Source organism: Ixodes scapularis, unplaced genomic scaffold, assembly GCF_016920785.2.
Source record: "Ixodes scapularis isolate PalLabHiFi unplaced genomic scaffold, ASM1692078v2 ptg001212l_1___fragment_1__unscaffolded, whole genome shotgun sequence".
Taxonomy (NCBI): domain Eukaryota; kingdom Metazoa; phylum Arthropoda; class Arachnida; order Ixodida; family Ixodidae; genus Ixodes; species Ixodes scapularis.
The window spans coordinates 2,565,323-2,579,399 of record NW_024610117.1 but is presented as its reverse complement, the minus strand read 5'-3'; the positions used below and the strand labels follow the sequence as shown (position 1 = coordinate 2,579,399).

General features: G+C 45.3%; 1 protein-coding gene and 1 pseudogene across 1 annotated transcript; both read left to right on the top strand.

Moving 5' to 3' along the window:
* The first annotated feature begins 1,445 nt into the window (after window positions 1-1,445).
* On the top strand, window positions 1,446-3,281 carry LOC115311259 (annotated as a pseudogene).
* Window positions 3,282-10,597: 7,316 nt separating this feature from the next.
* LOC121048302 (BEN domain-containing protein 5-like) lies at window positions 10,598-13,258 on the top strand. Its single transcript, XM_040504481.1, has 2 exons — window positions 10,598-11,162; window positions 13,071-13,258. The coding sequence occupies exons 1-2, from the start codon at window positions 10,862-10,864 to the stop codon at window positions 13,196-13,198; spliced, it is 429 nt and encodes a 142-aa protein (XP_040360415.1). The 5' UTR covers window positions 10,598-10,861; the 3' UTR covers window positions 13,199-13,258.
* Window positions 13,259-14,077: the final 819 nt, after the last annotated feature.

The following is a 14,077-nucleotide window of genomic DNA, read 5'->3' as shown; positions in this document are numbered from 1 at the left end:
TATGTAATTAAATAAATGTGGGTGGGGTTGTCGCTTCTTTGCTTCCGAATTTACGCGGTGATGCGAAAACGATTGATCTATGAAGTCTACAGGACCTCTTTAAATTTCGTTTAATTAATTTCTTAACTATTTTTTGTTTATCTGTATATTTTTGTTTTGTTTTGTTTGTTTTATTATAACAGGATGGCTGCAACGATTGTCACACATCGGCCAAATAATTGCAAGAATAAATATGCCTCTTACAAAATAAATAACAGAAAACCATTTTGTCTTAAGTGCGTGAGCTATAAAAACAACAACAGCCAAATCTCGGGGCATTCTTCAATTCTCACATCCGTTAAGTGGTACAGCGAGGTTTCTAGGCTTTCTCTTATCACACCCCTCCCCCTCTCTTCATGATTGTCAAGTTTTGAAGGTTCGGCTACCCGCAACCGGTGTAGACAAAGGAAGGTTCACCATGAACATATTAGTAGAGAATCAGCGGAGAGGGAATGGTTTTTGATGACTTCCGTCAAATAGTGCCTCGATAGCTTCAAAACTCAACTTGAGTATGTTGCACTTGCTAGAAGCAGAGAATAAGCTGGAGAGTAGCGGTTGTGGATTTGACTTGGCAGTCTACATGGGAGGCCAAAAACTAAGTAGGTACAGTAGCTCTAAATATATACGGATGATACGGTATTAATGGGTGATAGCAGACATATCTGTAAGAATTAATGAATAGATGTGGTGCCGTAGGAAAAAGGCTCGATCTAGAATTTGTAAGGGGGTACTGCATAAACGAATGGCCATCCGTTTATGCAGTACTCCTGAAGCATATGGCTAACTTTGTCTTTCTCCTGGGCTTCTTTGACTGGATGCAGAGTGCTGCTTCGGAGTGCCATCACTGCTCCAACAGTGAACGACTGAACCTCAGCACAGGTCAGTGTCTCCGCTCGCACTTCCTCACTCACCAAAGTTTTTTTTTTGGTTTGCCGTGACACGGAGTCAGTCGCATTTATTTCGGGTGCCACCAAGCACCAATACTTTTTCGGTTTTCTGTGACACGGAGTGAGTCGCATTTCTTTCGGTTGCCACCGAGCACCAATATTTGGTGTCAGAAGTGGGACCCCGCCGCCTCTGAAGCTTCGGGCGTCGTCTTGCGGTTGCGGACCGCACCGAGTCATGGATCGGGCAAGCGTCGCCACCGCACTCGCCCTCAGGCCGCCTGTACCCTTCCACTTTAAGAACGCTTCAGAGTGACCGGCGTGGACCGCCGAGTTCGACGATTTCTGTCACGCAACCGGACTGGTGGCACAGAACGAGGAAACCCAGGTGCGAACGCTTCTCTACGTCATGGGTCGCCAGGCTAGGCAAATTTTCAACACCTTCGGGTTATCTGACGCCGACGCCAGAAAGTACGGCACCGTGAGAGCGAGATTTGGCGGTCACGTCATTCTGTCAAGAACGTAGTATACGAGTCTGCATGTTTTAACAGACGGGAGCAGGGGCCCACTGAAACGGTGGACCAATACGTAACCGTGCTCTACAACATTGCGGACCGATGTGACTACGGAATCCTGTGTGACCGCCTGATTCGTGACCGCTTCGTTCTTGGGCTGCGAGACAAGTCGCTCTCGGAAGCTCTTCAGTTAGACGCTGCGCTCACTCTAACCTCCGCGCTTGCCAAGGCTCGACAGAAAGAGTCTGTTCACAAGCAGCAGCAGTTGTTGAGAGAGACTGAACCGCAACAGCCTGTCAAGACTGAAGACGCCGACTTGAACGCAGTGGCGAAAGGCTCGTCATCTAAGCCTCGCAGCGCTCCATCTTTTTTTAATTCGAAGCGAACTTTAAAAGCAGAACAACCAAGCTCCACGTGCGGTTATTGCGGAGGATTGCGTCACGCTCGTTCTGAGTGCCCTGCGCGAGCCGAGAAGTGCGCTCGATGCAAGACCAAGGGTCATTGTGCACGTGTCTGCAAAAGGATGTCTGCAGGAACCAAAGGCATATCCTCAGTGGAACAGAATCACACCAACGGTTTTTCTCGGCGCCGTCGGGGAGTTCGGTAGACGTCCAGACGCCAAGTTCGCGACGATAACCGTGAACAACGTTTCACTGACTGCGAAGATTGACACTGGTGCAGAGGCCTCAGCGGTCCCACATACATTTTCGGGAATACCGTCTTCTGGCCTGCACTCAGCCGAAGAGGTCCTTTTGGGGCCTAGTGGACATTTCCTGAAGGTGTTGGGGAAGTTTGACGCTGTCATGAGATGGAAGGACAAGTCCACAAGGCAGGAGGTTTACGTCGTGCAACAACTTCGCAAGGCCCTTCTTGGACTGCCTGCCATACAGAACTTAGGACTCGTCAAGTTTCTCTTCAGCACCAAACGCATCGAGAAGCGCTTTGCTCGACTCTTCAGCGTCCTTGGGACACTTCCAGGAGAGTACATTATCCGACTAGACCCGGCGGCTGTGCCTTATTCGCTGAGCGTCGTACGTCGCGTGCCGATCCCTCTGAGACATGCTGTCGTTCAAGAACTCAGAAAGATTGTGTATCTGGGCGTTATTCGCCCAGCTAAAGGTCCAACCGACCGGTGTGCTGGGATTGTTCCAAACCTGAAGCCTTCCGGAAAAGTAAGGATCTGCATTGACTTCACTCACCTCAACACCTCTGTCTGACAACCCTGGTCCAAATGCCCACAGAGCACCCACAGAAAATTTGTGTGGGGTCCTAGAGGTCTCTATGGGGCACCCATGGGGTTGTATGGGTGTCCTGAAATCTCTGTGGGGTCAGGCCTGTGGGCCTATCGGACATGTGGGTTACTGTGTGGGGTCCTTTGGGTAACCCACACAGCCTGTAAGTGCTCCTTTGGGTAACCCACACAGCCTGTGGGGGCTTCTTTGGGTAACCCACACAGCCCGTGGGGGTTCTTTAGGTGACCCACAGAGTCTGTGGGGATAAAACCCTGGCTTTTATGGGACATGTGGGAAATTCTATGGGTTGATGTAGGTACCCTGCAGCCTGTGGGGATAGAGCCTAGCATCCCATAGGACAAGTGCGACATTGTGCGGGCTGCTGTAGGGATGCCACACGCTAGGGGGCGGTCTGTGTAGCTACACGGGACATGTGTGACGCCTATGGGAAGCCTGTGAATGTGCCCCTCAAGATATATTCTACAGAAATCATGCAAAATATAACTTTTTTGTAAGTCTTTTTTTTTTAATTACATCGTTCATCCCAGTGCGCAGAACACTACGCCGACGACGTCGACCACGCGGGCTTTTCTTCGAAATGGGGCTTCTAATGCACAGGCATCAATACTTTATGTCAACATTGTTCCGAAGTCAGTTTCGTGTTCTGTGTTGTGAACTTATGAGTTCTGTATTCTAGCGAAAAAGCGTATTGCCAAAATGCAGAGCAATAAATCTATATGTTTATAGGCAACAGACAAATTAGATGCAGGACATGACTTATCTGGACTCTTATTGGTTTGTTATACAGATATCCAGTGAAGCGCAAACAAAACAAGAAAAAAAGCTAGTGCACTGATGAGTATACATGAACAAATGCAATCATCTTGCAGCAGAATAGTGATTAAGTCTAAAAGAGGAGCATGTTTTAAAAAGACAAATATGGAGACAGACTGAAAAACAAAAAGCAAGCAGATTTTCCTGAGCAAAATGCATGTACCCAGGTAGCACACCGCGTCGGTCGGTATCGGGACTACGCCGGCCGGTCCTGTAACAGGATGCGGCGCCCGGCCACGGGCGCCCTTGAGCTACCGGCCCCGTCCGGCGTTGGCGTCTCGTCTTACGAACTGGTCAGTTGAGCAGAGGTTACAGTGACTGGCCGGAATTGTGTTTTTGCTGTCTTTGCTGGCCAGTATTTTCATGGAGGTTCCAGTAACTGGCCGGCATCGGTATTTTGCTGTCTTTGATGGCCAGTATTTACATGGAAGTTCAGTAACTTTCTGGAATCTGCGCTTTGCTCTTCACGCTGGCGAGTCCTGCCATTGAAGTTCCGTTTGCTGACCGACATCGTTTTATTTTTATTTTTTTGCCGTTTTCACTATGCAGTCACATCATTGAGATTCTGACCAACTGCGGCATGAATGGCATGAATAGCGAGGGGAAATGTTTGCGTTGATAAATCCTCCGTAAATGACTGCCGACGCTGGCGTATTTGATCCCAGCGTGCCAAGGCTGACGTGTTTTACCGCAAAAACGAGAAAAAAAAAAAAAAAAAAAAAAAAACGCGGCGAGGAAAGCACATTCAGGATATTGAGAATCTGAACACGTACGCCACGAAAAATAAATTTTACAACGCCGAATGATATTTTTTCAGGAATCTAGTTTAATTTGATGCACTATACTCAACGTCCGGTGGTATACGCACGTCTTTGACTCGGATAAAAAATAAAAACGGTATAGCGGATCAGTGGCGTCGCGAGGGTTAGGGGCACCCGGGGCGGTAGCCGGCCGCGACACCCCCCCCCCCCCCTTGTGACGCCACTGTAGCGGAGCCTCCGAATGAAAAAAAAAAAAAAAACACATGGCAGGATTGAGCACCCGCTTTGAGCTTCTAAAACAATAATAAACATTACTCTCCAGAAACCAGAAAAAGTAATTGTATTTATTGCTCACGACGCCACGAAAGGTACGTAAATCTCCTCAGACCATGTTATTAGTAATTTTAATTGAGTGTGAAAATATGCTGATTCAGGCAGGAATCAAATGTCTTAGTTACGATCATCTAACAGAAATATTTCAAATGTTCACATAGCCAGACGATCTGTCGCCCGAATCCCGATAGCTTGTGTTATAGACATACCGCACCAGAAAAACGGGAATATAAAAAAAAAAAAACCTTCCTTTTTTTTCTTTTTTTTTAGCAGAAAAAAACGAGAAACACCAATGCGCTGTGGATGTCTGCCCTGCCGGGTTTGTGAATGTGACCCCTTGACGCTACGAAACAAATGTTATAAAACCGAACGATACCGTTTCTGCTAGCTAGTTTAAGTATCCGCACTGTTCTTGGATGTCAGAAATAAAAACATCTCTAGGCCTAATAAAGAAGTAAAACTGCGGAGTGCAACCCCGATAAGTGAAACCAGGATGTACCAGAACAAAATTAAGTACTACTTTCCGGTATTCAGAAAATTTAGAAATGTGCTTAATACGTAGCGCGCTATGAGCTTAGGTAAATAACTGCCTTAAAGTAGCGGTATTTTCGTTTGAATAGTGGGTAAAGATGACCGCCTTCAGTCAAACTTTGGCTGCCTCACTGTGGCAGCTAGTTTGACCACTTACGCATTTTCCCATTTTTCTCTCAATATTCCCATTATTATTACCTTCCTTACTTCGTTGAAAGGATTTGCGGCGCCTGCCTATTACACTGACCCACCTATTAGCACGGAGGGAGCGAATTATCTCGGCAAAACAAGAGGGCCACGGCTTGTGCTTGTATCAAAATTCAAACTTGGGCTCGCACTTCCTATTTTTACATTTTCAGTGATTTTTACCCGAAAGTAGGGGGCCGGCGACCGCAAAAAAAAACATAGCAAATATTTAAATCAATAAAGACAAAAAAAAAAACATAATAATAAAACAATTAAAACATATTCATTTTCTGGGATTCGAACCATCGACCATACGATCACAAGCATAGCGCGCTAACAAGATAGGCCACGCGCCCCATCCGTTGGAGCGGTTTTTTTTGCAACTTATATGTCTGCTGAATTCGTTTTTAAACATTGTGTGGCTAGTCTCGTATTTAATTTTTTGCTACCTGTTCAGGATTGTATTTCTAACATTGTGGTGATGTTGACATGCTCAATAATTTAATATTACTGTGTCTTCTAATCGTTTTAAAGCGCTTTGCTGATCGTTTTATTGCAAGCGTGTTGAAGATACGCGAACATAGCCTCGGTAAAGTCGCTAGGCATCCATAATAGCCAACGAATGCGATCCAATATAATCCACAATCTTATTTTGCACGTTTTGCCGGTCGCGTTGTCCGTGTGTGTTTCAAATCTCCGTCATAAAGTAAATTTACCGATTATTCGTGATGCGTGGAGTGCACCTTAGTTTCAAATGTGTCTGAAAAAGAAGGAAGCTACTGTGAGCCGTGCAACTACGTCGAATCTGCTCAACAGCCGAGGTCGTGGCACGGTCGTTCCAAAGTAAGTTCCTTTCTTTGTTCGTTAGGGCTAGATTATTCTTTCCTCCCTTCATAATGCTTGTTATTGTCTCTAGATCACTTGCTTGTATCGTTGTTACTAATTGTGCGCGAATGGTGTTATGCCAGGCTGTGTTTCTTCTTTTTTTCCCCGATGCAGAGCACTCCATCCTCGCACCAATTAGCGGTCACAGATGAGCGCTTAGGCTGCATACTCGCTCCAGGTCCATCAGTAGCGGCGGAAATTTTCGGGACATGGGGGCGGGCGGGCGGGCGGGCAGGCAGGCATGCTAAGACGGAAAAATAAAGGGAGGGGGGGTTGGTTTGATTGCCTCCCTCCACCGTACTGTTTACTGGTAAACTAGAATGTCTGGAAGAGCGCGGTGCCCCTCCATTGCCGAAGCTCTAGGTTTGACACCACAGGTGGATTCTGTGTGCGTATTTGCGTCCGGAGAGCTGGACCAGGCAAAAGTCAGCGATTGATTGATCGAGCAGGCCCGTAGCTTCCGCCGCCCAGTCGCCTGCAAACGACTTCATTTTCTCGATGTATAACCGGAAAAGAATTGCCAAAAATTGGTGCCGCGGTAAAATCACCCCACGGTGATTAATGCATAGCATGCCACTCCCGATCGCAAAAATTTGTGCCCGCGAAAAACTTTTTGACACCGCTTCTACAAGCGTGTCCTTATTTTGAACTGTGTCGCGCCAATTTATGGGAGGTATATTTTGTTCAGTGTAAGTATATAGTGTTCATACCTCACCCAATTCCTGTTTTTTTCTCTTTGGTACTGCCTTTAGCGGATGGTGTAGGTTGTAATTGTTTTTGGTAGTAAGGGGATGAGCTGGGGCTAATTGAACACCTTGAAAATTAGTTCACAAAAAGTCATAGAGACAAGGAGGGTAACACATAGACCACATGCAAGCGCAGACTCAACTCGCATAAACAGAGAAGAAGGAAATAAAGAATGCGGAAGGAGCTCGAGCAGAGGCCCAAGTGGGAACGCGCTGATTTACCCATTCGCAAGTGCAGATTTTAAAACCATAATTTTCTCGTCGTTTAAGGTAACAGATCGATGGCTAATACATCAAAACAGCTCAATTTCTATCTAAAATTCACGATGGACTGTCAGCTATCTATCCACTGTTTACACTGCTCGTGTATGTCATCCCTAGAAAAAAACGTGGATAATTGGCATATACTATGAAAAACATAAAAGAGGATTATTTTAGGCGTTTATTATTCATAGTATGGGCAACCAATGTGTCTGCACATTCGTCTGTTACTTGAGCTAACAAGGAAATTGTTTTTAGCCTTGTGGCTATGATTGAATTAACACGTTCCACTTGGACCTGTTTAGACTTTTGCTAAAACTCCTTCCGCATTCTTTTTTTTTATTTTTGCTATAATTTATGTGACTTGGGAGTCTGCAGTTGTATGTAGTGTATGTATTCCTCGACCCTTTATTCCTTGTTTTTTGTGTACTATTTTTTAATGTGTTCAGTTAGAATGAACTCACCACTTTACTACATGGAAAGGATGTTGTTAATTCTAGAACTTCTGTAAAACAATCTACCTGGCATCTTTGCCTCGCGCCACGGTTCCTGAAGCTCAGTTCTCCGAGCACAGCCTTTTTGATTTCTCTGATGCTCTCTTCTTTCTTTTGTTTTTAATGGATTGAGTTGCTAGTGTGCACCTGTCTGTGTTCTACGTGTTCCTGTCCTTTTGTCCTTGTCTCTTTTTTTTTGTGCACTTTTTTCAAGTTGGTCCACAATATTTTTTATTGTATATTGTACTCTGTTTTCATCTTTATACTTACTGCAGCCCTTGATAAGCAGAAGTTGGCATTCACTTTCACCATCCCGATGTGAGTGTCCTAGGACGACACAGGATGACAGTCTCCTCTGCTGAAGTCCAGGCTTCATGGGAGACTGCCAAGGCTGTTTATGGTAAGGCGCTCTATATATTGGGCAATACAATAGCAACTTATTGCTGCTGGGATTGTTCTAACATAGACTGTGTTTATGGGCTGGCCTTCAGCAATTCTGATGCCACTCGCCTGGAATGAAAGCCTCTAGGGAAATCGCACGTTTCATTCGTAAGCGGAATGCAGAGTTGACAACAGAAGTGCATCACTACTTGCATGCAGTGTTGCTGGGTGTTGTATTTTTTTGTATTTCTTTATTTAGTGTTCCCAATAATGGCTAAAGCCTTCCCATTGGTGCGCTTGTTAGCCCCTAGTCCCACTAGAGCGACAATACAGAAACAAACGACAGCGACGAGCCTCAAACCAGAGTCTCTGTCGCGATTTCACAGGCTTGTGCATAGAATAAAAGAGACTACACTCGGATACAAGTATTACGCACGCGAGGGTATCTTCGGCAGGCTTACAATCACCCGGGGTCACTTCACGAGCACCGAACGACTATAAACGCCTGCGAAAGGTATACCATCGCGAGGATACCGCATGTGTTGAAGGCTTGTCGGTGTCGTCTGTTTCTGTTTGTCGCTCTAGTGGGACTTGGGCATAAGTAACAACACACAAACACAAATGAACGGCAAGAGTGGTAAACAGTGCCTCTCACGTCCTTCGCCACCGTGCCGATTGGTTTTCAGAGAAGTTTCCAGTATTAATATCTATAATATTTTGTCATATATCGCACAAGGACACAACCAGGAGCTGTACCTACAATTCAACACTCACAAGACTTGCGTGAATACACCCCATAGCTGGTCGCATTTTCAGAGTCATTTTAATGTTGCGAAAATAAATAATGACATTGGCATATTTGTCGTGCCAAATGCTGTCACACCTGTTCCGAACTCTGGTCTCCACGTACTGCGGACTTTTTGCATCGATTCTTGTACATCTCTGCCTCACTTATGCCCAAAAACATTTTACTCGGTCTATCAAGCCGTGTAGTCAAGAAGCTATAATCTGTAAAACTCTTCAGAACACTCCTTAGTTGCAAAGCTTTGCAGTAGATATTTATGAAAAATATTCCGTGCTATTTCCTAACCTCGAATACTTGACTGCAGGAGCATGGTATGCATTCAACATACTCTCTTTGACAAGCTAAAGCATCATAAATGTTATGTCCACGACCCTTACTATAACTATTAGGTTTTTGGCTGACAGTGTCATAGAAGCTGCGTATGGGCTGGACCAAACTGCAATCAGCCTTGTGTTATGTGGCACTGCTCTCCATGTATACACAGGGGCAGGAGTGCAGCCGCATTGCTCCAAGCTGGTGGGTGGTTGGTTGACCCCACTCCCACTCTCAGCTTTTATTATAGCATTACACACATCATGTGACAGTCCTGCACATTGTTCTGACTCATGTCATATATTTTTTATATTTTTCACAAAATAAGTGGCAGCAGCACCAGCTCCTGTGATGCAGAGCATGTGCAACACAGATGCAGCCTTCGGTGGTGCAGCTGCAATACCTGCAACCTTAGATGGAGCAGCTGGTACAGTCGGACCTGCATCCGCTGAGGCAGCTGCTAAAGAGCCCGCTGAGGTGGAGCCATATCAGCTGCTAAACTTCCTAGAATGCGAAATGGTAAGTTGATTTGGTAAGCTTTTGCTTTATAAGAGATACCTCTGGAAAGAAGGCATTTCTATGCTTGCACAATGTCTTCAAGATGAAAAGGCCTTGACAATTTGTCATTGACCATCTAGATCTCGATAAATGTTGCTCAAATAAGATCTCTCTTTCAGCACCATCGCCACAAATTATTCTTTTTTGGTGTTGCATCACTTCAGCAGTGGTGTAAGACCCAAGTTTTAGTGTCTTGAAAAACATATCTAAGGCGACATCTCTTTGTAGAAAGTTTAAACCTGCATCTCTAACATTCTGCTCAACATTTTGAGTGCATTAGGCGGAAAGACTTGGAGCATCGTATTCCCCATTAATTACCTTTGGCCCATACAACAAACCCCTTTTCAGAAGTGTGTGCATATCCAAGGCCGCCATTTCTTAAAAGCGGATTCCGAGTACGCGTTGGAAACAAGCACCGTGTCAGTGATTGGCGTGGATAGACGTGAGTGCAACGTCAGCATTTCACATGGTCTTCGATCCAATCACAGCTTTCGTGTCCAACAAATGGCGACTGTCAATGTTGCTTGCTTAGGTTTTGAAAATGGTCTATTCTTCCTATGTTCACCAGGTACATGGGAATGAAACTCAGCACTCTTGGAGCATAAAGTGGCTTCTTCTCTTTTAAAGCGTTAGTTTTATAGTCCCAGCCACGCTCGAGGTTGCATGATAACCCCACACACAGGTAAAAAAGTGCCGCGCCTTGCACCGGCAACTCAAATCAGTGGGCGCATCTTCTCATGTTCTCTGTCCATTACGCCGACCGAAAAGTTCGGGGGGGGGGGGGGGGGGGGGGGGGGGGATTCATGAAACACCATCTAAGGAGGCAAAGGGGGCTGGAAAGGGAAGAGCGAAATCACAAGGCCAGTCAGTGATCGCACTGTCAGGTTTTTTTGAGCCGGCCAAATAATCTTCGCCAGCAGCCGACACTACAAGAGGGCTTGCCACCCAGTACCCCTTGCAGTTGACAGCGGCAGAATCAGGGAACGTAATAAAAGAACTTGATAGCTCGAGCACCGTAGTAGTGTTGTATGGGAGCTTCGCAGGATTTTTGAAAATGATTCAACTGAAAAAGGAGTGAAACTAACGAAACTTGCTTTAATCAATATGCACGAAGCAGCATTTCATGAAAGGAGGATCTCACCACCGAATACACCGGTTTCGCTTCCTATTCTAATTTTTTATAGATGCATTTCTACGACGGTTGATGTCAAAATGACGTGGAAAGCCTGGGGTGACAACATAGTGAACCAGGACATAAGGTCAAGCATTGCTGTGAAGAACCTGGCCATTGCTCTGTGGGGATCCAGTGTCCTGCAGAGGACTGTGGTCGAAATGGCGTCGAATGTCAGTCTTAACAAGGACAGCAGGCTGCCTCTGACACCCAAGAAAGCGGCATTCCTAAGAGGCGAGTGCAAATTATCTCACGTAAGCGTAACCTAAGCAGTTATTTGAAAAATCTTCTCAATCAAGGCAGTATCTCGGCAGCTAGTTGGTATCATACTGGGAGTTCACAATGTTTCGGTGATCTTTGGATGGACCGCATAAAACTGATAGGATTGAGCACACAGCTGTGACATAATGGTGGAAGCTTTCAGTAAAATTATAGGAAGATTAGGTAACCTCGGTAAAACACAAAAGCTATATTTTTTTTTTATTTTTTGCGTGCCAACACCAGATTTATATTTTTTTTTTTGTGCCACTGGCCTTTATTTCGGCTATATGAAGTAAGCAATGCGTAGGGCATTTCCTTTTACAATCATTTGCAGTTGCAGTACATGCTATAGTGACCCTGAATAAACTAATGTCTTCACAAAAAAAAAAGAAAAAAAAAAGCTCTACGAAATTTTCTTTTCGTGGAGAGAATTGTTGCAATTTGCAACAATTCTCTTCTTTCTTCTTTTTGACGCAAGGGGGTTTATGTCCTTATCTTTGCAATATTAAAACCACCGCTTTCAGGCATTCTCTTGTAACATATCAGCGAAATATGCCCATTTATCTGGTCACTTCAATGTGCCCATGGAACATTGCTAACTCCCAGTAGGTATTGTTTAAAATTACAGTAGCTCAAAGTACTTGTTGTGCAGTGGCAAATAAAAGCAGGGTTGTAATATGTGATGTATATTAGTACTCTCAATAACTGGTAGGATGTTTGAACACTCTTAATCACTTTCTCTAAACTGAATTCTGCATCAGCATTGTACTTCTTTTTTAATGGTTTTATCTTGGCTTGCTCAAACATTAGATAGGAGAGGGCACCATATGTTGTGTCTCAAACACGCGGCCTGCTTGGCGTTTGCTAGCGCCCCGTGCAGTCAGGCATAAGTGTAAAAAAATTACATTAAGGGTATAACCAGCACTTTTTTCTAGGGTTTTTGATGGTGGAAAACGGTGACATTGTGACGGTATCTTTCATAAGCCCAATACTTGTCAAAACCAGGAACTGGACATAAAAAGCTTTCAAATGGCGATGATTACGAATTGCTATAGAGTCAAACCCACTTATGTCGAACTCGCAAAAGACTGTCTACCAGTTCGATATAGCGGGTAATTCTACATGAAAGTTTGAATGAATCTGACAACAAACAAACACGACATATTTAGAAAAGTTGTTTACTCTCGAAGGAGCGTCTGTACGTCATAAGGGACACTCCACGGCTATTCAGTGGCCCCTTCTTCGTTTTTCAAGATCTCATTGGATCATCCTCTCCCCACTTCCGGAAAGGCCGACGCGGTTGCCCCCCCCCCCCCCCCCCCCCCCTCCCTCCCGCCCAAAAAAGGCAAGCTTTTTCTGCAAGCTGGCTTTCCCCGAATGCGTCGCCGTGCTGGGGGAAAGCCAGCTTGCAAAGCTAAACGGCGCTCTTGGCAGTTCTATCTATCGGAAGACGCTGCAATTTTCCTTCGACGTAACCGCATTTTTCGCTATGCATTTTTATAGCAGCTACTAGTCTGTTCACAAAGTTTGATAAAAAGTTCGATATAATCGGGTTCAGCATCATACAGAATGTGCCAATTTAGTTTGAACGTAATTTAAAAAAAAGAGGGCGAGAGATTTGTGGGGCTCGGCGGACATAGATAAGGGGATAACCGTCACAATATGTTGACCAATTAACCCATATTTGTTAATTAACTTTTTAATTATTGATTTTATAGGGCATGTTGAAATTGCATTCTTCAAGTGCGTCATTATTAAAGGCTATTCCAAATGAAACTGTTCATGAAAGTGATGTGGCATGTGATTTTAATGAACATTAGTTCAAGCCTTACGTCTACAAATTGCGCTCCTTTAAATATTTTGTCATTGCATATTTTTCAGAATGCCTAATGATGAAGCTCCGTGGCCAAAAGCACCATGCAGATGTCATTGCTGTAATGTCGAGGACAGCAAAAGTAAACCACATACTGGGAGAAAAAATGAACGACCGGCGAAAGCAAGAGAAATGAAGAGCCAATCGGTAAATAAAAATAGAACCAGCCGGTTCTTGGCAATGGTCTGCAGTGAAATACGGTGTCAAGCATGCATTCCCCCACAGGTTCCCACAGAGATTGCCCACAGAGCATGGGGTTATGAAACCCTATGGGTTACCCACACGGCTCCCACGGGACTTTGGTCCTACACAGCTCCTATAGGATCTCTGCAGGACCCACACAGCTCCCGTAGACCCACACAGACTGTGCGGGGACCCATGGGGACCTATACACCCACACACTATGTGGGGACCTGCACACCCAAACAAACTGTACGGGGACCCATAGGGACCCGAACACCCACACAATTTCTGTGGGACCCACACGGTTTCATAACCCCATGGGTCTGCGGGTTTTTGGAGCGGGGAAGAGCGCTACGTCCTTCCAACTGTGGAGGAAACGCTTGGCCAGCTGGGGGCGGTGGCAGTGTTTTTGAAGTTGGATGCTATTTGCGGGTTCAATCAAATCCGCCTCTCACCCTCGTGCCAAGAGCTGACCACAATGATCACCCCAATTGGCCCTTTTTGCTTCACACGACTACCTTTTGGGATAACATAACCTCCGGAATATTTGCAAAGACGGATGTCGGAGATCTTGAGTGGACTTCCCGGAGTTCTCAACCTCATGGATGATGCACTTGTCTTCGGCAAGGACCAAGCTGAGCATGATGCAAACCTGCACAAGACTCTCAAGCACTTAGAGAATACTGGAGTCACCCTCAACCAAGCCAAGTGTGTCTTCAGCACAAGGAACGTTACTTTCCTTGGATGTGCAATATCGCGCCATGGTGTTCGACCGCTCCCAGCAAAAGTCAGGGCAATCAATGATCTTCCGGCTCCAGAGAATCTTGCCGGC